Source organism: Pipra filicauda, unplaced genomic scaffold (assembly GCF_003945595.2).
Source record: "Pipra filicauda isolate LSUMZ 115617 unplaced genomic scaffold, ASM394559v2 scaffold224_size1409572_pilon, whole genome shotgun sequence".
NCBI classification, from domain to species: domain Eukaryota; kingdom Metazoa; phylum Chordata; class Aves; order Passeriformes; family Pipridae; genus Pipra; species Pipra filicauda.
This window is the reverse complement of record NW_024104337.1, coordinates 727,211-750,535: the sequence shown is the minus strand read 5'-3', so window position 1 is coordinate 750,535 and position 23,325 is coordinate 727,211. Positions and strand designations below refer to the sequence as shown.

At 38.5% G+C, this 23,325-nt stretch overlaps 1 protein-coding gene across 6 annotated transcripts in view; it reads right to left on the bottom strand.

The window, feature by feature from the left end:
* The window catches only part of CARMIL1 (capping protein regulator and myosin 1 linker 1), a 192,627-nt gene that overhangs the window by 85,910 nt on the left and 83,392 nt on the right, over positions 1-23,325 (bottom strand). For all 6 annotated transcript variants that reach the window (XM_027745318.2, XM_027745319.2, XM_027745321.2 and 3 more), the window contains exons 4-12: positions 22,379-22,438; positions 20,061-20,182; positions 17,705-17,802; positions 17,284-17,354; positions 17,083-17,156; positions 12,410-12,485; positions 9,856-9,944; positions 5,530-5,624; positions 1,175-1,261 (exon numbers count right to left, since the gene is read on the bottom strand). In XM_027745318.2, coding sequence (XP_027601119.2) covers positions 1,175-1,261; positions 5,530-5,624; positions 9,856-9,944; positions 12,410-12,485; positions 17,083-17,156; positions 17,284-17,354; positions 17,705-17,802; positions 20,061-20,182; positions 22,379-22,438 — 772 coding nt within the window. The remainder of the gene's footprint in view (positions 1-1,174; positions 1,262-5,529; positions 5,625-9,855; positions 9,945-12,409; positions 12,486-17,082; positions 17,157-17,283; positions 17,355-17,704; positions 17,803-20,060; positions 20,183-22,378; positions 22,439-23,325) is intronic.

The following is a 23,325-nucleotide window of genomic DNA, read 5'->3' as shown; positions in this document are numbered from 1 at the left end:
AAGCTGGTATTTATTCTTTACAAAGATAGAAGTATAGCTAGAGTGCTCCCTTGACTCAACCATCACAAGACATCGGATCACGTGAAGAAAAGCACAGGATGAAGAAACATATTGAACTGCACGAATTTCTGTCAAATTCACAAATATCTCATTTCAAGAGTATATGTATGGTTAGTCAAGATTCTTAATCAACTGCTTGTCACCAAAAATTGAGTTAACAGTGGAAAACAACAACAGAGTTTAATGAAGTCTTTTTAGTGAAAATCATGATTGACTAAATTCAGCTTAGGGTTTACTATTTACCTAAGCATAACAAGAGTTATAGGCACTCATATTAAAACAACAAAAGTCCTTTACCCCACCCATATTCCTCCAGGTCAATCCTTGAAGCTGAGAACACAGAATCTGCACTTCACAGAACAATAATTAAGAGGATAAAAGGGCATGTTTTTTATCTGCTGTCAACTAATGTCCTTCATTAATTAGAGACCGTAACTCACTCATCTTTTCCAGGTCATCAACATCTACAAAAAAGCAACAATTATGTCAGTATGTTTTTTCTATTTTTAACATTCGTTGTCTATATAGGAGACCCTGGGTTTGTGAAGTCTGTTTGAGAGGTCACTGCTTCTACTACTTGTAAAACAGAAATGCAGAAAATCCTGAAAACTTCTGACTTGTGTTCTAGTACTGTTAATTCTTTTAAAATATACATATATTTCAACTGCAATATCAAATCAGAAATTTGTAAATTATAAAACAAGTAAGTCTTTAGTCAGAGAAAGCCACTTAACAGCTACTGTCACAATGCTTAGTCACATAAAATAACTGTGTGCAAAACATTTGGAAATTTCCCTACCCATTTTTGTTTCAGCCATTTTTTTGAAGCATATATGAAACATGTAGTTTATGCCAATTCTAATTTCAGTCTTCCTTTACAGTACAGGTTCAAGCCCAACACTTACAGAAGTCACTAAGAGTTTATCAAAGTGCTGAAGGGGATATGGAACCCAGCCCACAGTTCAGCAACCCCAGACTGCAAAAAAAGCAGCTGTGTTGTTGAGAAAATACATGTAAATAATTTACAGAATTAATTAGTTTATAATCTGGTAGGAAAAAGTATGTAAGTCTGCAAGTTTTAGAACAGAAAAAGAGGCATACTTATAAAACATACCTTTAGGTGACAAGGAGGTTTTAGATAAATTTAAATGCTTCAGTCCCTTTGGAAGTTTGGCGAACTGGATGCTCAAAGATGACACACCTGTTGGGGGAGCAAAGACAAAAGGGATATTTTCAGGTTAACTGTGTGATCTCATGTTTTCCAAGCAAATCATGGCAGGGGCAAACTGCACTGGTGAAAACAACAGCAAGGAACTGCACTTACTGTGCAGGAGGGCCCTGTGTTTTTATGACCATAAACCTTTGAAATGACTGATGTAATCAAGATCCCTTCTTTGCTAACCACTGAACACATAGAGAATTTTGCTTTTAATGATCAGTAAACCTCCTTAGTTAGTTTAAAAACTATATATAATACATGCATGCTTTTGAGAAGGAGTCAAAGGGAAGCTTTACAGACATCAAATAGTGAGCACTTGGAAAATCTGGAAGCTTTATGGTTCAGAAAAAAAACACATAAATCTAAAAATTCAACCACAAAATAAAACCCAACAGTGGTACTTCACGTGGAACTTCAAATTATTTTTATTTTCTTTTAAAAGGAGGGGTTACCAAGGCAAGAAAGACACCCACATAAGCTAACACTGCTCTCTTTTTCTGAGGTAAACTCTAGAAGCCTGAAACTTCCACCAAGTTGTAATGGCGACTTATCTCCCTTACAGTAGCCTACAGGTTTCCAAGCCTGTATCCTGGCTGGTAATGCTACAACTGCTTGCAATCCTAAACAGTAAAAACCTATTAAGATGCTGACTTAGACTGGACTACCTCAGCACTAATCCAACAAAAGAAAAACCTAAAACAAAAGTACTTTTCATTAAAGCCTTTACTCAGTGTATCCAAGTTCCCCACTCCATAAATTTATTCCCCCATTTAAGCAAAGGATTGAAATTTGATTCAGAGGGTACATTCTAAATAATAGTTTAGCCAATCTATGCAATATTTATTAGAAGAAAACATTAACACAGAAACTCAAGGCTTAACCTGAGGTGTGAAATAGTCCTCTACAGCAACTCACTTGAGAAAAGGAGAAAAAGAAAGGGGGTAAAGCCTTTTACTTGATTCAAAACACAGTAAATTAAAAAGCTGATACCCTTCTCTACATACCCAGACATGAAACAGTCTGCTAGCAGGTCACATATATATATGCATATATATATATGTTTACTCTGTTTTTATTATGTTTTACTTACCATTCAGAATGAAAGATACAGATATCATGCAGATACTGCAGTAGGTTTGTTGGGTTTTTTAAATGCTTTCTGTAAAAGCGTGTTCTGTATGCTGATGGTAGGTGCAACACCCATGTAGCTCAAGACAACATACAGTTTTTCATTTATATTGCCAAAATATTAGACCCATGATACCTTGGCATCATTTGCTGTAAAGCACAATGGTAGCCTAATGTCTTCAGCTTTCAGCAGGAATGAATCAAATCATATTAATAGGATTTTCTTTCATAGTTCTCTTATAAAAAAATAAGTTTTTATCTACTCAAGCAGGAGGCTCAATTTATCTTACGTTGACCTCAGAATTTATATTCTGTAGCTGACTGTCCACATTTGTTAGGCTGGTTTAGTCACAATATATACTTTCGAAATCAAGTTAGAGTTACGCTGGCAAAAGAAGAAAAAAATAAGTACAAGGATATCACAAATCTAATTTTTGCTGTTTGGCATTTTGAGTAAGACATGTAGCAAATAATTTTACCTCTCCATCTTCGTATTTAGCTAACGATCTGCAGATTAGTTATCATTCTAACCAATCTGAACAATTTTAAAATCTTACTAGCACTGGGAGTTAAGGATCTGCCCAGTGACAAGATACAGGAATCAGGTGCAGAAAAGAAAAAGTGCTTCTGGTCACTCAGGCCCTTGAATGGACTTTAGCCACCCATTTATGCTAATGTTGTAATAGAGATGAGAGTTCTAACAGCAGAAGTACAGTTAACTGCATCCAGGCACATAGTTTCAAATTTGAGTACTTCTAGGCTTGAGAATGTTTGTTTCGCATTATTTTTAACAAAATATGAGATTAAATGCAGATTATAGTAGAGCCAAAAGTAAAACTCCCTTCACTTTAGCATGGCTAGACTTTTAAAGACAAGATCGATAATAAATTTTAGTGGTATTACTCTCAAAAATATTGACAGTACCACAGAGGAAAGCCAAGCACAAATTAAGAGATTGGTCTCAGTAAAAATCACTGCATATAAACACTGCTTTGGATTTGAATTGAAGCCAGATCCTATGCCTTAGTTAAAATAAACACGCTTCCCATGATTTTGGAATACAGACAGTTGCATTAATATAATGGAATGCCTTTACTTATTGGTACTCAACAATTTGTAATAGCTTAGGGTATGCTTCTGTTCAAAGAAGGTACAATATGTTCTTCTCCAGAAAACATACAACTTTGTGTTATTTCCCTTATAACAGGAAAATAATCTGGTTGAACTTGCAGTTCCTGCAGGTGATTTTTCAAAAGGCATTTTCCGAAATTCGTACGTTTATATGAATCTCCACTATGCCAGCTTTTATTTGTGAAAGCCTTGCTGCTACTCTAGTTTAATAAAAGTCAAATCTACCTTATATTCAGTGAATATCAGATCACAGCACATTTACATTTTTTTATAAATTGAAAAGTTGCAATATTTGCCCATTGCAGTTATCATTAACTCCTCTTTAAGTGCTTTAATTCTCTAAGAAAAAGGTCAAATCTTAATTGTATATTTGACAGGAGATGCTGAGATAATGAAAGAACCCTGCTAATTTCTCCAAGTTAGAGCTTCTGCATTTCATTTGTATCTTCTATGTGGATACTGAATGGTTTGAATCTACAGGTTTGTTGCAAAGAAAGTACACCCGTAGATATGTTTCAAAAAAAGGAAAAAAAATCACCTGCATTGTAGAGTGTCTACTCAGTGTTCGGTCAATTGTTTTGCTTTCAAGATAAAAATGAGTTCCTTTGAAAAAAACCTTTGAAATAACACAATCTAGATACACTTCTTCATAAGCAGAATCAACAATGTATCAGTCTTTTTTTCAGCTTACTACAGAAATTTTTGTAGAATGCAGTAAGGCCTATGGCACATTGTAATAATAACATTCTTCAGCAAAGCACTGGCTTTCATGTGATATGGATTCTTAACAAGGACAAGCAGTAATCAGCAGGCAAGAGGTAATCAGAAGAGTTAAAGTAATTCATGTGAATAATTTCAAATAAAAAAACTACTCAGAATAGGTTAAAAACAAAACTATTGTCATACTTGTTGTCTTACAAGATGTCAGAAAGAAAAGAGATACAGAAGAGGAAAGGGAAAAAAAATCTATTTTTTTTCCTCAATGAACCAGCAAGAAAGGAGAGACACCTTCAAAATTCTGTGTTAACAACATTCCAAGTCCATCAGGTTGTACTCAAAATGAACTGCTTTTCCATTTTGAATCATGAAAGCAAAGAGAATGGAAAACTTCCCCAAAACAAAACAACTAAAACAAGAAAAGGTTCACTGTGTAGAATTCTTATTTTTCTTCTAGCCTTACAAGAGCACAAGATAGTCTGATCCCAGAACACTGTGTGCTTGGAATGCATCAAGTGAAGCAAATGGAAATCTCACATGGGCAGTGCTGAAGGGTCAGCTCCAGACTGAAAGAATGTAACCTTATTTTAAAAATAAATGCCTCTTGGGTGAAAAGAGAATAGACAAAGGAGGGGAATGACTTGATATGTACTGAAATCATGCCTAGTGGTGCCTGGTCTGAGAAAAGTTGAGCTGTTGAGCTTGATTTTCCATCTTGTGGAGTTAACAGCACTTTGCTACATAAGAATGCCAGTTATACCAGTATTATTGAACATCACCAAAAGCTTGCAACAGGACAGGTTAGCACCCAGATGAAGAAAAGGAATAGTTTCCATATTGAAAATAAACACGAAATTATGGCTGAAGTAAAAACACAAAACCATCAGGAAAATATAATCCAAGCAACGAAGTTGCCTTGTGCTTCATCTTTCAACTGATTACACTGCCTTTAAAAATGCACACCACTTTTCTTTTTTCACTCTCTATTCCTAAACAATCATTGTGTTCTGCCTTCCTTTAAAAGAAATCTATATGAAAATGTAATGAAATCTAATGAAATCCAGAGTTGGTTTAAGACATTTAAATATTTATCAACACGCTAATGGATACGTATAAATCAAAAACAATAGTGATTCCCGGTCATTTGTGAAAAACAGATATTTACAGTGGCATTACGCACAGAACAATACCCCATTATTCAGGTAAAGCTGAATAGAGCAGCAATAATCCTCCTATTACATTTGTAGAAAGAGAAAAACATAATGTTACAGTACCTCTATCTTCAAGTGGATTGCTAGCAAGGTTGATCGTGTGGAGTCCTGAGTTGGGATTATGGGCTAGGGCACTGGCTAGTTTCTGTGCAAAATCTCTGCAAGAAAAGAAAAGAGAGGGAGAAGGAATCCTGTTATCTCCTCTATCAACAGCACATTCAAAGGTTTAAAAGTTTCAAGGGATTACTAGCCACAAGTGGCCTATGCTACTGCAGAGCACTAACTGATTCCTCACAGTTTTAAACAATGCTTATTTGGCTAATTTGCTATCTTTCACAGAAGGTTACTTCATTATTTATTTTGTGACCTAAGAGACAGAAGAGCACTCAAGCAAAGCCCAAAATGTTTCTGACAGACATCTGAAGGTATAAAAATAGGAGTTACACAGAATAACTTGAGCATATCTTCCATCTCCTCCGTGCCACACGAGTGGCACGTATACACTAACTTGCATACCGTTACCTCCTTCACTCACAAGCCAACCCCCTCACTTGAAGCAGCTCTCTACCAACAGTGTAGAGGCACTCAAACTGATGGGCTTTGCAGCATATCCAGAGGGTCAAAAAACCAGGAGTATTTCTAGCCTTATAAAACAGCAGGAATAGCTCTCTCAAAGAACAAAAGAACACCAGCACACTGATGAACTGGTCTTCGCTTACTTCTTTTTACAGTGAGAAGCATCAAAGTACATAACTGGCTGACCACAGTCCCAGGAACGGATCCTGAGAGAGATGACAGTATATCAGTTCTATAGTGCCCACAACAGCCAGGCCTGGTAGCATAGACAGCTTTAAAGTAATCTTAACCGACCATGGTAGGGTAGCTGTAGCAGCGTGACCTCTATTCCAAATTCACTTGAGAGGCAAGGGAACACTGCCCTGTTTGAAAGCATTTTGCTGCAGCTGGACTACCACCACCCACAGCAGTAACTTCAAAGCTAGTTCGGGTTTTCCTGCATGACCGCACTCTCAGACTCTGGTGGAGACACATTCCTTGCATTAAATCAGAAGGGTGTTGTCTTATCAGCTCTAAGACAAGTCCTCAAACCTGTTCTCATACCTACCGGGAAGCTATCATGTAATAAGGGACTAGATCTATTGTGTGCTTGTGATAAACTGAGACTGTGATTTCAGTATTTTTACTTCACCTAAGTTAGACACCAAAGTAGAAACCAAAAATATGCCTTGAGCTTCCCTCTCTCTCTCTGCCTTGAAGTACATCATCTTCCTTTCTGTAGCCCAGTAGTGGAGAGCTACCAGAGTGCTAAATAACACTGCCCTCTTTCCTCCTGCCTACCATCAGACTAGTAGATGAATCTCTGTGCTGAGAACCACAGTGGAGGTAGCATCCTCTTCTGGTATCCAGAAAACAGTGGAGACTGAACAGCAATAGCCTCAACAGTTTTTAGTTATCTGTGGTTGCCAAGTGTACTGGAGTACAGAAATGTTCCAGGCAAGTTTAGTTTCCCTTTGAAACACCAGGTCCTTAAACAAGACATCTGGAGCTAGAACTGCTCCAGCGCTGCAGATGCATAATGATGGGCTGCCTTTGGGAAAAGCATATTCTTTTCCTAAAATGCAAGGAGTATGTGAATACAAAAAGACATTCTGGGCCTGAAACTCTGCCACCTGACAGGCCTCAGGGTCTTCTGCTTTACTATCACCTGCTGCTGCAGAAAACTGCATGTCTCCTGTAGGTCCTCAGTTACACTTGCCAACACTCTGTGGAAATCCTCCAGCATTTCGAATGGCGCTATAGATGCCTGTGCTTAGGCAACTGAATCAAACTCCTTATGTTCAGCCAAGAAAAATGAGATTTTGAGTTAAAAAAAACAACAAATGCTCCTTTCTTCTTGAGGAGTTTTCTCCTCTTCCTTTATCCCTAACAGATTCTTGTCATTACAGAACTCTGTCCCTACCTTCAGTCTTGTTTACAAACTCTGCTCCAGCTTTTGCCACTAATACAGACAGGATTATCAGAACTTTTTGGACAACTGGAGTGTGTGTGTGAACTACTTAGGAAAGGCACAGTAAACCAACTGCCACCAGAAAGCACTGGTTTATCACCGTTAGGCTAATAGGGCTCCAAGGCTCATTTTGGAAAAAACGAATACAACTTCCCCACTCCCTGTTGCAACCTCTACCATAAATGGAGGCACTGGGGCTCTGCCTACTGGGGAACATCCCTTCCCCTCCTTTGTCCACTCCTCATTTCAAGTCATAAAATTCATTATTTCTTTTGGTTGCACACTTCATGAACAGAGCATGCAATGTAACTCTGAAACTTTCTCTAAAGCATCAAACTTGCTTTGTACGCATTGCACAGCCATGCTTGCTTGAAACGAGCACATTCAGGGTTGAAGGTAAAGCCCTAAAAAGATTCAATTTAACTATACATATGGCAGAGGAAGGATATTTCATCAAGGGTAAGAACACCACCAATCTGGAAATCTCAGACAAACAAAACAATTCCTTGAGATCTGTCTAGACAACATTCCTGCAACAGAAAAAAGAGGACATGTGTGGGAGGAAATAATAATCCTTAGGTCTAAGGACATTCAGGGCCTATCAAGAAGGGGAAGATAAGACTCAACATCACTGTCAAAGGCCCTTTGGGTACCAGTAACAGGTATCTCTGTTGTTACCCATGTCGTAGCTGGCCACCCTTTTTGGAACAGGGCTGCAGAGGACAGTGTGAAAGGAGGTAGGGACATTCTGCCTGCCAGCATTCAGAGAGTATGTAAATGCAAGGAATAGATTGCTTACGCCAGCTCCTGCAAACAGGCCTTTGCAGACTGAAAAGTCTGTCTTGCAGTTTCATGGAAATGAATATTCTGGTTCATAGAATCATAGAATCAGCTGGGTTGGAAAGGACCTCTGAGATCATCAAGTCCAACCCTTGATCCACTACCACTATTGTTACTAGACCATGGCACTAAGTGCCACATCCAGTCTTATCTTAAAAACCTCCAGGGACGGAGAATACACCACTTCCCTGGGCAGCCCATTCCAATGCCTGATTACCCCTTCTGTAAAGAATTTCTTCCTAATATCAAACCTAAACCTCCCTGGGCAGAGCTTAAGACCATGTCCTCTTGTCTTACTGATAGTTGTCTGGGAGTAGAGATCGACCCCCACCTGGCTACAACCTCCTTTCAGGGAGTTGTAGAGGGTGATGAGGTCTCCCCTGAGCCTCCTCTTCTCCAGGCTGAACAACCCCAGCTCCCTCAGCCTCTCCTCACAGGACTTGTGCTCAAGTCCCCTCACCAGCCTTGTGGCTCTTCTCTGGACCTGCTCCAGCATCTCAATATCCTTCCTGAACTGAGGGGCCCAGAACTGGACACAGTACTCCAGGTGTGGCCTCACTAGTGCTGAGTACAGGGGATTATGGTTATCACATATTGTTCCATTTCTCTAAAATACCTCACAGTCATAACTCTCTTTTTAAGCTCATTTGTTCAGGTCATCCTGAATGATTCTCCTCTCCCTGAAATCTGGACATCACTTATTTCAGTTAAAACACTCACCAAAACATTAGTGTTTGCTATATTCATTGAAACCTTCCAATGTAAACTAAACTGCACCCTCTATATCTGGTTAAAGAAATAGCAATGGGGATAAAATTTCCAAGAGCATCTTAACTGGCACAAATCTTATCAAACAGGGGCTTTCACTTGACATCCTGCTTTCCCCAACAGGAAGTTCACACTTCCCTAGTCCCGAGTCCTTATTACTGCTACTGTACAATAGTTTGCTGTCTCATCACTTGAGAGGATGACAAGTGTTTATGAGGCTGTGGCCCAAACCAAATCACAGAAATGAGTGGCTGGAGTTAGAAAAGAATGGAATCATCTTAAACTGACTCTGCTGCAGGAAGAAATATGCTCTTGAAGCTGCTCGGGTTACTTCTTACAGCATTATTCTTGGTAGCTCTTTCTTAACCCTGGTTTGGCATTCTGTCACAGCTCATTAAAAGTGTTTGGTCTGTAAGCTATGTGAAGGAAGATGCCCAGTAACAACAGGATCTCCTTCCAGCAAGCAGATATGACAAATGGCAAAACCGACAAATGCATCCTTGACAAACACAGACAATGTTGATCGGAACAGATACACACCAAGGCACAATGCCAAACACTCTGCATGTAGATGGAGACATGAAAAGCAAAGTCACACATTTATTATCTGTCAAGTCCTGTTAAAATTGAAATCAGTTAATCCAACAGTGGTAAGTTCTGGTAGGCAACATGCTTATTCTGGCTAACGCACATCACACATCCCTTTTACTGGGAGTAAGCAGTAACTAAAGCAACATTTCAAAGGAATTACTTACGTTCTAAGCCCGGCATTCTCTAATACCAGTTCTTCCAATCGATTGGACCTACTCACCACTCGCAGTATCTGCTCACAGACATCAGTGGACTGCCACAGAAAAGACAGAACAGTGTTAAAGAACACAAACACGGAACAGACAGTTATTGAGTTAAGGTGTACATCATTACAGGATCCAGGCCACAACCATCTTCTTGTCATACATAAATAGTAAGTAAAAATATCAGAAACGACCAAGAGAGTCAGGTGGCAACAGAGGACTTCTGGAAAAGACTCAAGAGAAGCAAGAAGCAGACTAAAAGCAAGTAATTAATGAATCAGGCCACCTAACCATAAGGGGCAGAATTTTTATGATGACGGTAAAAAAACCTAAATCCTGTGATTCAGAAGAAACGCTGATTTAATTTTTAAAGAAATCTTGTTCATAGGCATGTAAATCCTTCAGAAGAAAGTGGCAACCAGTGCAAAGGAGAATAAAGCCTGACCAGGAATGACAACTAAACACAAAGAAAGATTATATAAGGCAGACAAAAAAAAAAAAAAAGGCAAAACAAAAACCTCAGGACCAAAGGTACCCCAGCTACAGATCCTCCAAAGGCTGCCAGGGACTAGTGTTTAAGGGCCAGTATATTTCAGCATTAATTATTCGAACCTTTGCAGAAGCAAATCTCATCTCATGATCTTACTGTTGTTGGATTCTAGAATGTGCATGGATATTTGCAAGTACCATGAACGAAATATGACAACAAAAGAGTTTGTTTGCTCTGCCCTTTCAAATAGAGAGATGAAACCTTAATGATTCAAAAGCCATGCACTGAGCTCTGTACCTCATCACCTTTAATTATAAACTTTTATTTTGCTTCTGGATTTGACTTCCCCCTCAGCACACACTAACAAGTGTTCATGTGATATTCAAAGCTGAATTTCAGTCATGGTCATGAAGTGCTGAAACTATTCTGTTATCTGCCTTTAAAAACAACAGTGTGACATTCATACCTGGGACATCTTTGTTTCTAATGACAGTCTCACATTTTCTAGTTGTGTATTCTTGTTTGGGTTTTTTTTATTTTTACTTTTAAACTAATTGAATCTCCCCAAAAAAACCCTAAACAAAACAAACTTACTCTACCACACACATAAAATCTTATGAATCCTTTACACAGTAAAGGGGACAATTTTTTATGAAGACTGTCAGCTCAGCCATCTTCCTAAGTCTATCTTTACCTTCCATATTTTACTAATTCAGAATATTATCACAGTGTTTCTACAACAGTGTGACTGCAAGTGGAAAGTTTCATGCATGTGCTATAAAAACACTATGGACACTGTCTATCAAACACAATGTCAGATGGGACTCATGAAGCACAATGCATTCAGTGGCCTCCGGATATGTCTGACCTCACACTGACCCTCGGCAGTGTTCTTATGGCACGGATTTACAGTCCAACAATTTACACTTTCCTCATTTTTAACTGAAAACTGAATGTGTGGAAGATAAAAGATTTTGTTTTTTTTTTTAAGTAACTGATGCATTTTCAAGATTGATAAAGTTTACTTGTTTTCCACAGAAGAGTTGCTGGGAAAAAAAAAAAACAAACAACCAACAGTCATTCACCTAGATATATCTGAGATAGATAATAGGGCCAGTATAGGGCCAGTTTTTGTTCTAAGCAAACTACACCACTCAGTCTTCTAACTAAACAAACTATCTCATTTCATTGAAGCAGAAACTGATTAATTGCATTGTATTTTTTAACAACGCTGATTTTAACAGCAAACTGCAACAGTACTAAAAATACCACCAGTTTCAAGATGAGGCTTGACCTCCATTTTTAGAGAAAAGGTTCTGGATGCAAGCAATGAAGGCAATTTCTCAAGCAAACCACTAACTCCACCTGTGACTATAAACTTTCAAGTTCCGAAGAAACAGGGTATTTAGATATATTTAGAATGTCACCTAATTACTGATTTTCTTGGCCCTTTCTTCAGTAGTCCAACTTGTTTAGATTAGCCCCCCTTTTGCCTTTAAGAAAGAAAACTGATATGGAAAAATATCAGTGCAACACATCACTACATACTTATTACTACACAGACTTAGCTTCAGACAACTGGGAGAGAAAATCATCAAGTTGTAATGAAAACACCTGCTTTATATGCAAGAAAAAAACCAGAATCCTGGTATTTTCTTTTCACCTCCAAAAAGCAACTAAAACTTCTGACTGCTTTAAAGTTTCCTATTTGATCATCTAATATTGTTTGTGGGAGTCAGTAACACCCAATGAAATAGTTTTATGGGCTACTGTTATCACCCAACGAAGTTTTCAGACTTTATTAGTTGAAATTTTGACAAGACCTGACTCTCAGCAGTGTTTCTATGGCACGAATTGACTATCCAACAGTTTCTATTTTCCTGATATGATTAAGGGGAAAAAATTGTCAAAAGACTGCCCAGTTGTACTCACCTAAAAAATTTCACCTTAAAAAATGTAAAAGCATCCTTTAAAACACAGCATAGCCTGATAGGAGCAGGTATATTGTTTAAATTTATTACTTACTAATTTCAGATCCTTGGAGGACAGCTTTGTAAACCACTGATTATACTCCAGAGCAGCAACTATAGGTATTAAGTCTCTAGAAAAAGAAAAACACTTTTACACACATTTCATATGACTGTCATTTGAAACAATCTCTTAAGAGTTCTTCCATATCTCATTGCCCACACTTTTGCAATGCTAATTGCCTACCATCCCCATTGTAGAAAGCTCTGCATTCTAAAAAAGCAGCAGTGTGTCTTCCTCTCATTTTAATAGAAATTTTTGACTGGCCAACTGACATCCATTCTATCACGAATTTTAAAATCAGGAATTTGTCTGCACTGCCATTCCTACTTTTAACATAACTTTTTCTTCAGCCTGTGACGTGTTTAAGCTTCTTAATCACCTCTAATTATAATTTAGCATGACACTAAAAAGCTTTTTGGCAGTCTGATGATTTAATATAATTCTATGACTGAATGTTTCTAGAGAACACCTCCTTGTCTTATCTCTTATAGTTAAATTCCCCCAGGAAGCAGGAGAACTGCAAAAGGATAATGTGACATTGAGCACAAACCCTCCGTAATTGTAAAAGGGATTTCACAAATGAAATTCTAAATTATTCCCATTTTCTTCATTCCAAGCCTGTTAATGTGATCTGCTCTCCCTCTGTTCAGTTTCTCCAATAGCTGATGTTGACAAATATCATGTCCATATACCACCCCCAGCAGAGTCATTCATCAAGCACTACACACCATCTAGCAGTGCAGCACATCAATCCTTTTGATGCAACATATTAAATACATATATACACCTACACAGAAGCTTAACAGCTACTTAGAAAGCCCTTGTTTATGTAATTAAATAAGGAGCTGTAATATACATAAACTTATCGAACCAGCCAAACTTATCGAACCAACTCCCCCTCGGCTCTTCATTCAGAACATAAGCAGGTAGGCACAGGTCTAATCACACAGACCCCTTCTCCCAGCTTCTTTTTATTCTTCCTCCTTTTCAGTTTTCCTCTACAAACATTCAGACACGTTCAGGGTGGTTGTTAAACACATGGGAAAGCCAAGAGACAAGGCAACATCACACGGACAAGCAGCATCCAGTAGGCTATATTGGGAACTGCAGTTGCTAGATTTGGAAGCACAAGCCCATCACTAAGGTAACAGTGCGAAGGTGCAACATTTTGTAGCAAGTGTCTGTAGCCCACCAGCCGAGAAGCTCATGCAAATAGACTGTTTTCACACTCCTGCAGAGGAAATAGCGTGTGGTGCCCTTCAAGGACTACGCCATCTTTCCATCTTGTTTACAGCACACATCAGGTCTTGTGGTGAATTTGTTTCCACTGGCACAGGAGAGACTTGGCAGCTTCGTAAAGTGTATAGATTTATTTCTATCCACCATGTTGTTTTTGCTCCTACACACATACACACTTGATCTCCATGTAAAGCAATGTTAGTTTCACTAACTAGTGAAATGTAAGGCGAGAAAAAAATCACAACCCAGAGGTATTTCCCCCTTAGGCTGGACAGGGAGGAACTTTGCTATGGGAGTATGGAATATCCACACACAGAGGTTTGCTCCTCCTCTGTGGGCCCCTGGTGAGATCAGTAAGGTGGTAATCAATTAGCAGCTTTGATGTCTCTCTTGCCAGTGCCTTTCCCTTTGAAGTGGAATGAATGTAAGAGTAACATTTCAGGTGAAATTTTGGCTTATCCACCCAGCGGTAACCAGCAAGCCACATCTGGGTGGTGAATGCTACAGGGCAAAGATTAGACAGGCTGATGGTACTACCATCACACTGGAGGAGCAGAACTGTTTGTGCTGTGCACCATCACCCATAAAAGAGGCAGAAGGCACCACCAGCAGTTGTACTTCAGCTGTCAGCAGTAGCCCACTTCCTTCAAAAGAACAGAGGAATGATGATCGGGGATCACTGTCTGCAAGTGTTTACACTACCATGGAGCTGCTAAGCTCCCTTGGAGGGCTGTCAAGAGCTCAGTAACTTCTGGGCAGGAGAGTGCCTGCAGACAGAACTTGCCTGAGGCTGTACCTTTCTCACCTTTGCTCCTCTGGCTTGGGAGGGAAATGGGTGAAGGACAACAGGTGTTTAGAGTCAGTGGGAAAGTTATGACATTTTCAAGAAATATTGAAGTTGTTCTCTTCCAAACTATATCCTGCTTTATTCACTTTATTCTATTAAACTCTAGATGTGGTATTAACAATGACCTGAATTCTTCTGCAATATGGTATGAAAGAATGCTAACGACCAGTTCCAAAAGCAGGATCTTCTCCTAACTTTCCCTCACTGAGTTACATTGAGTCGCTTATATTCATTAGTTTATTAAATTACCATCCAGAATAATGTAATATTTATAAATGATAAATCTGTGCCATCTTAAAATGAAAACAGATTCTGTTCTTCTGGTATGCAGAAAATCTCCCCAAGCTTCAATGACATTCAATCCTATCTAATGCCTTGACATTTTTTCAACACCTCAGGAACCCAGTGTATTTAAGACGGCAAGAAATTGAAACAGCACAAAATAAAAAAGAATCTAAACAATCACATTTTTCTTATAATTTTTTGAATATCCAAATAAGCTAAAATATATGCTACATGGACGAAAATCATGCAACAGAATTAAACATGCCCTTTTCACTTGGAGTCTTTTTTTGTTGTTAAACAATTATATGGTTCACAGCATAACATAACTTCAGATAAAACCTCGGAAGTCATGTTCCCATGCAGCAAGCCATGTTATGATGCTCTGGGAACTTCAATTCATCTATAATTCATGCCACTTTATGCTGACCTTTAACAGAAATGTTTTACTTGGAAAAACACAAAATGTTTATTTTTGCAATGCATAGCTCCTGATGTACCCTTCCTAACTTAGCTCACAGCTACTCCACAACATAAGTATATAGGTTTGGCAATCCCAAAAATTAGATGAACAAGACATACAACAGTCTCTCAAAATCCAAAGCATAATAGCATAGTGTAAATTTGTAGCATTCTCACTGTCCTAAATATATTGTAAAATGCTTACACACATTCTTGATTTGACTGGGATTTCAATTCCTAATTTGTATTCTTAGTGAATAACATAAGGTTTTGGTTTTCTAAAAATGTAAGTTTTCTTGAAATTTCAACTCAAAACATTCCTCGGTTTAGTCCACAATATGTAGAAATTCTCATCACAAGATGGATTCCACAGTATGTAAATCGTTTGAGAATAGTTTTGAATCTTTGGACACAGACAATCATGAGATATTTAATAAAGACATTTCTTAACAACACAAATATATTTCTTCAGTGACATCAATTTAGTAAGGTATACTTCAATGAAAAGCTTTTGTAAAGCAACAAACCCATTATTTCGCTTTCCAAAAGCCAAACTCATTTGAACCAGCTGAGATACTTTAAATATTCAACACTTCAATCTGCTTCTCCTAGCAAGTAATACTTTTCACTCCACATAAATTGTTAAAATATTTAATTTCAATTGAAGCTCAGTATCTGTAAGTCCCTTTCTCGAGAATGCCCACAGTCTCCTCAGCACTTCCAACTTGCAATAATTATGTTTAAAGCATTCTTAAATTCTTGTCCCACATTTCCTTCTGCTGAATAGTATTCCTCCCCTTATCTTTTTTCAGCAAGGCTTAACCAAAGAAAGAGTCTTTGGCTACATCCGTCACGCACTAGTTGCAGCCTTGTAGCCTTGTTCGAGTTACTGCTGTTAGTCAACACAGGTACTGCTCAGTAACTTTGCCATGGGATGCAGTGCAGACTATGAAAACCCATCACAGAAGCTGAGTAAGTATTTGAATGGGATATTTTGCAAATTTACATACTAGATAGCTTAAAGCTGCAAAGAATGCTGTCGCAAAATACTCTTACTTACCTACCAACAAGTTCAGCCTGCATGTTATCATATTCTAACATCGTACCTCTGACAGCTTCTTAATTCTTTCATGGGTCTTTCCCAAAGAAACAAATGCTTTATCTTATTTACAGTTTCTTAAATTTGTCATTTTCCTGGAATAATGATGGATTTTAGTTAAGAATCCCTCCCGTTTTCTCCTACTTGTAATATCTTCAGATTCAATTTTCTTAGAATCCAATTTTTTCAGCCAGCTAAATTCAGTAAACTAAATACAACACTCAGCTAGTTTCAGCATCTCCTCGTAAAATTACCCTCAATTAGTTTCTTTCTGGAAGTACACATTTTTGATACCATCTATTATAAGTGAAGAGACTACTGGCTGGAATTCAGTTGAATGACTTAAACCCTCTACTGACTTGCTGACAAAAACTAATTTCCTTTACCGTGTACACCATGAGAAAAAGATTCTGCATAAGTAAAGACTGTATAATTTCCTTTTTTGCTTTGCCCACCAGATGTAGCTGCATGTTTTATCTGCTGAATTTGAGATCTTACATCCGCCATCACAGGAAAAGTATCTATCTGCTAACTTTTTGGAGTGCTTCCAATAAGAAAATATATTTATCTTCTCAGCCACCTGAATGAAATGTGGTTTCCATGGGGCTCTTATGCAAAAAACAGCAGCTTTCAAAACTAAAAATGCTAATGGTCATTTCACAGGTCTACACATTCCAGTAACAGCTATGGGACCATCCCACTTTATCAATATTATCACAATTACTGTATGTGGTTTACCTGTGGTCAAGGTGGCTGAAGTCTTGCAAATTCAACTCTCTGGTATCTTGTGTCAGGTAAATTGTATCAACATCCTGTTAAAAATACATCATCAAATACGTCTTTACAGAAATGGGTTTTTTTCAAGCACTATAATTTACCTGTTCTTTCATCATTTGTACAGTTAGCTGAAAAGGGCTTCAGAACAAGACATGTACTTACCCACTGTACTTCTTCTCTGTAAGGAAATCCAAGCCAATCACAAACACAAGCATACATCTGCGAAAAGCCTCCTACAACAACCCAAGAGAGTATTTAACACAATAGTAAAACAAGCAAACAAGCATACACCAAAAAGGATACTTTAATACTTAAAGATCCAATTTTTCAAAACTCACTCTCTTTTTTTCTCAGAAGAGTGTCCATTGTGCTTATGAAAGAAACTGAGACTACCCTATCTTTGCCTGGTAAGTTGCAAGAAAGCTTAATATAGTGCCTTCACCTACCAATCAGAAGTCTGCTTCATACTAATTACACCTTAAAACTAATTACACCTTTACAAGCTTCTGCCAGAAATAGAATTAAACTTCCTGACACTGCAATTCCAGTCTTTTTATATTTGAGCATTTAAATTCATTCTCACCACAGGGTCCGAGTTCTGTCACTGTCTGACTGTCCCACAGGGCCTGGAGATTAGCCAGTCTTTCTGAAGGCTCCAGAGTTACTTTTTTCATAATCCTCCTAGATGCGAAAGAGGGGGAAAAACATCATTCGTGGCTTTGAAAGTTTTTTCAAGCACATAAATCTTTTTTATTTTAAGGATATTTTTAAATGAGTGTACAGGAAGAATTACCATTTTTAATACAACTCACTTTCCTACCTAAAAGTCACACACACCATTATGCAGCCCAGCAGGACTGACATTTATTTGTCTCTTCTCTCTTTCTCTCTCTCTCTCTCTCTCTCTTTTGATTAACCCTGTGACTACTGGAGCAACTAAGCCCTTTTGTACGACAGGATCACTCACACTAAGGGAGACCTGTAGCCCTCATCTAACTCCAGGATGGCCAAAACAGGGGAGAAACATGGTATTAATCATTACCCCACCGCCTCCCTAAGATCCTGCTTTATGGTGAACTTGCCATCGGTTGCCGCAAAAGAGGAGCCCCAAAGAGAAGATACCAGGACTCCCTGAAACAACATCTCAGCCTTGGCCATATTGATCAACATAACTGGTCTACTCTGGCCTCCAATCGGGAGGCCTGGAGACACACCATCTATAATGCTGCTGATGCTTTTGAGAAAGCACACAGGATCACCCTTGAGGAGAAAAGGCAACACAGAAAGAATTGTGTCTTGTAGAATATACCACCTAAGGAGTCTTTCTGCTGTGCCTTTTCCAATTGGACGTGTCTATCTCGTATTGGCCTTTTTAGCCACCAAAGCGCTTGCAACAAACATGGGTAGAGCCCATGAAGATGAAGAAACCACTGCTGCATATACACTGCTTTGATGCAGAAAAAGCACCATGATGCAAACAGCTGAGCCACTACATCTGGCCTCTAGGCTACACTGTTGATAACCAGCTCCAATCTTCGTAATTTGGTAGTATTCTTCCTGCCTAGACAAAAGAGAAACACAATCCCTTCCTGCCTTTCAAGAAATAAAATTATCTGTTCTTCTGAATGACAAAACTGCCTCATAAACTGCAGAATTCCATAAAGGAGGACAGGGTCTGAGGGAGTGGGGGTGGAGCAGAAGAGAATTAATAAGTGATATTAACAGGAGAAAGCACTTCCCCCCAAATGCTTCAGCAAAGTTCTCAAGAAAGCACACAGAAAACATGTATAAAGCTCAAGGCCTTCATAAACACTCTGACAAACACATGTAACCTCCCAGCCCTCTTCCCTCTTTCTGTCTGCATGTCTCACAGCACTACTGAGGTTTTATAGCAAACCTGATCAGTTGCACGCACGCTCTTTGAAGGAAGAGCTCAATCTCTACTAAGGCAGTTAATAACACTGCCAGAGAGGAAAACTGGCAAAACCCAAAAATGAACAAAAACAAATACACCAAAAAATAAGAAACAAACCCCCCAACAAAACCACAAAACCCAAACCAACGAAAACCCCCAAAACAAAACAAAAAAACACCTGCCATCCAGAATCTATGAACTTGATTTCCTACACCACCTACAGGAAAGGTGAATAATAAAGACATGCACCCAGAATAAAACATGTCAGTTTAGCCTGACCATTCACATTTAAAGTCTGTTACTAAAGTTCACTTATAAAAATCAACATGTCTGGAAGAGGTCTTTTCCACAGCCCATTTTTTCTACTAATGCTGAAAACCAGGAGCTGAAGAGAATAAAGCAGAGCTGCATGATCTGGTGAGAATGAAGAAGATGAGGCAATAATACAGAGAAGAAAGAAAAGAAAATAAAGAAAAAGTACTGAGAATTGCTGCAAGGCAATAAAATCCAGGCACAGGTAAGAGAGAAAACAAAAGGCATGAGCAAGACTGCCCAGGGCTCTGTTTTGAAGAACTAGGCTAACTGGGTTCACAATCATGTGTGTTGTTTCACAAACACTGAAAGTAAATGGAATTTACCCTTCTCCCAACTCTGATTTTACTTCTGGGGGGAGGGGAATAAAATGAACCAAAAGGGAGCAAGTTACAACAAAAAGACAGAACCTGAGGCTAGAGAGGCAACAAGGTAAAATGAAAACGGAAGACTTCAAATGCTTGCAGCCCCCTTCAAACCAAAGGCACTTATGACTCTAGAAGACCACACATGGTCTACGTACCTGTGCTCTGCACTGTCTGCTGGTTCTGCCATATACCTGGACAAAAGCTTACTGCTTGTCTCAAGCTGTTTCTCCTATCCTCAGTGCATTTCTGAGGTCAGGGTGGAGAGACCAGTGGACGAGAAGAGGTGGCTTGTCACCATTTCCGCACAATCTGTTCCCAGTAGAGGTGCCCTAAAAAATACTTACACTGGTGAGAGTCCAGGGAATATCTTCCTGAGGCAGGTCCCAATGTGTGCCAGCACCTCATTCACATCCTCTGAAGACGCCATCTTCATGGAGATGCTGCATTTCTCAGTTTCCATAATCAACTATAAACAGGAGTGCAAGAGGGCAAGAACTGGGTGCCATATAATTCACATCCATTTAAAAAGGGGAGCATTTTGAATGCCAGCTGAATGCTTTGCCTGCTGGTAGGAATCTGTTATTCTTTAAGACGTGACACAGCAATGCTTCAGGTAAAGTTTCTAAAAGTTGTTCTTGAATGTACAAGACCCCCATACTCAAACTTTGCTTTTTCTAAGAGTGCCCTGCTTCCCACGGGAATACAATTTTCAAAGGATCTTGACCTCAGCTGACACTTCTAAAACCAAGAACTTTTCACAGCATTGTCCTCACTTGAAACACGTCCCAGAACACCAGGAGAAGCAAGCACAGCCTGACAGGAAACTATTGAATGAGCAGGGTGCCTGTTTCCTCTAGCAAAAAGTAAAAGTCTTTAATGGCTGTGATCCTCTGGAAAAGCTCTAATGCTTTGTTGTATGCCCTCCAAGAAAATGCTGTGTGGATACATTGTTTCAGTTCAGATGAAGCAGTAACTCAGACAACATCACAGCATGTCTGGGGGACAAGTGCTTCAGCAAGGGGGGAAAATAAAGCCGTTTGCGACCTGTCTCTGTTAGATACTGACTGTTCAGAATCAAATCAGATTACGGTATGACTGACACATCAGGTCTGCTGCTGCTTTTGGCTGCATCGCAGGAAGCAGTGTAATGTTTCTGTTTTCTCCAATGTGAATAGTTAACAGAGCCCAAGTCATAAGCTCTTTTAGATGAGGAGCTATGCACGCACAGTAAGAAAGCAACATTAGGAATAAATAAGTACAGACAGACAGTAGGAGAGGAGACACTGTGTAGTATGCTACAGAGAACTGGTTTTTATTGAAACCGGTTCCCAGGGCTCTTTTTGTTCCCAGTTCATGTCTAGGGTCACCACCAGGATAATCCCAGAAGAGGCTGTATTTGCCCAAAGCACACTGAGAATCTTCACTCCTTTTACAACCAATTCAACTCCTTTCTGAACTTGTTGCCATCACTCCCTGATGATGAATGAGTGGGCAACTTACTACTGTTATTCATCAATATTAACATAACATTTTCTTATATTACTCTGCCCATTTGTTCACTTATCTTATCATGGCTTTCTGCAAGACGCCTAGCACAAAACCACATCCTTCTGGCATCATGGCTGTAACATGCTGTTTGCAGGAAAACTGCAACAATGGCGTTTGCCCTGCAAACAATAATCTAGGACTCCACCTGCCTTCAGCTATAAACCTTACTCATTTAAAACACAAATGAATGTAAATATGAAATATCTTAAAAAATATTTTAGGAAAATATGTATGTTCAGTGAGGTTGCTGATAATCTCTTATAAACTCTGCTACAACAGTGACTGTCTATGCCTCGAAGAATAACTAGCAATAGCAACCCTGACATTTTAGTACCTGGAATAAAAAAAGCCACAAAACCAAAGAATTTAGTAAATGTCTCCCTATTAAAACACCTGGACCTTTTTTTTCCCCCTCCTTTAAGGACAGTTTCAAAAGTCAGGTTAAAAAGATGACATATTAATACAATGAGAGCTTTTCAGAGTCCAAATAGTGTCTCAGGCGCTCCTATTTTTAAAAAGCCCTTTAAAAGCCAACACACATGAAACACATGAAGACTTTGATACAATTGAACTGTCAAATCTTGACAATATGTTCATATTATGAATTAAAACTACTTTAAAGGCATTCTTCTTTTTAGCATCTTCTTTTTGACATTCACTTTTTTGGGCACATAACTTGCTGTCAAATATATTTTGTGTTGTATAGAGTAACGGCACCAAGAATAAGTTGAAAGAAAAGCATTTCTGCCTGCAATATAAGCGGTAGCCATGGAGAAGCCATTGCAGTCTGTGTGGTGATTACTGCATACCAGCCACCATTGCTTTATCACTTCTGAGAAAAATATCCACTTGTAATACAAATGAAAACTTGTACCATACTGAATTAGGAAAAAACCAATTTCTTATCACCATCCCACCTGCACAACACATTCCTAAAACTGACTCTTTAAATTCTTATCATTATTGTTAAGACTTTAGAGTAGCATGAATACAAGAATGCAAATGCACAGTGCGCTCAGTGGACGGGGACACCTGCATGTTAGAGTATTACCTCCTTGACTGGAACGTATTTGGCAATGAGTAAACAAGTATCTTTTATATAGAATACACTCACCTGACCTGGTTTACTGGAAGTTACTCCCTGGATTTCCAAGTAGCTGAAAGTTAGTTCTAACTGTAGTTAAAAAAGAAAACACTACATTAGTGCAAACATCATCTTATTTTAAAGAGCACTTACGTTTCTCAATGAGGTTAAGAAAACTTTGAGCAAGGCTACTGATATTTGACATCAGTTTCTGTAATTGACACTAAATATTTTTTAATATCTTATCTGATCACATTTTTCACTAAAAGAATACTTAGATTTGCTTGTTACAGGTTCAAATCATTATTAGAGGTTATAGGAATACCATACTGGGCATTTTACTACAAGCTATAAGCATGTAAGCAAATCATAAATTTTATGGTAAAATGTTACTATAAAAAGCATCATTAATACAATACCCTACTGATGTGTACTCCTGTGACTGAATAATCATTAATTACAATCCTTACAGCTTCACAATTATTCTTTCATTAGTTACACTGATCATAGATGTGAAAAATTTTACTGCACAGAAGCTGAAGGGACACACACAATTATACATATATATATGAGAATAAAAATACTGTATATAAATAGATTGATACAGATATAAACACATAAATGCCCGAGACTGCTTTAGAGTATCTTAAGTACGAGATGAAGCAATGCATTAGCTTTGTCTGAGTGGGGTATTTGGACAACAGTCAGAACAGGCAGGGAAGAACATACTGAATCCAAACGGAAGCTTAAAAGAAGATGGGGAATTCTTTTCCAAGGACAACACTAGGGCTACAGGGAGTGTGCTAAGATCTGAATTCACAACTGTGTAGACAAACATCTTGATAGCTGATATATACAGAAAGAAACAAACCTCTTGGACTGAGTCATAACTACAGGGCAAGACATTAGTCTGGTCATTTCCTTTTAGTTATCATTAAAACCATTGTAACTGAGCAGTCATTCATTGTAACTGAGCA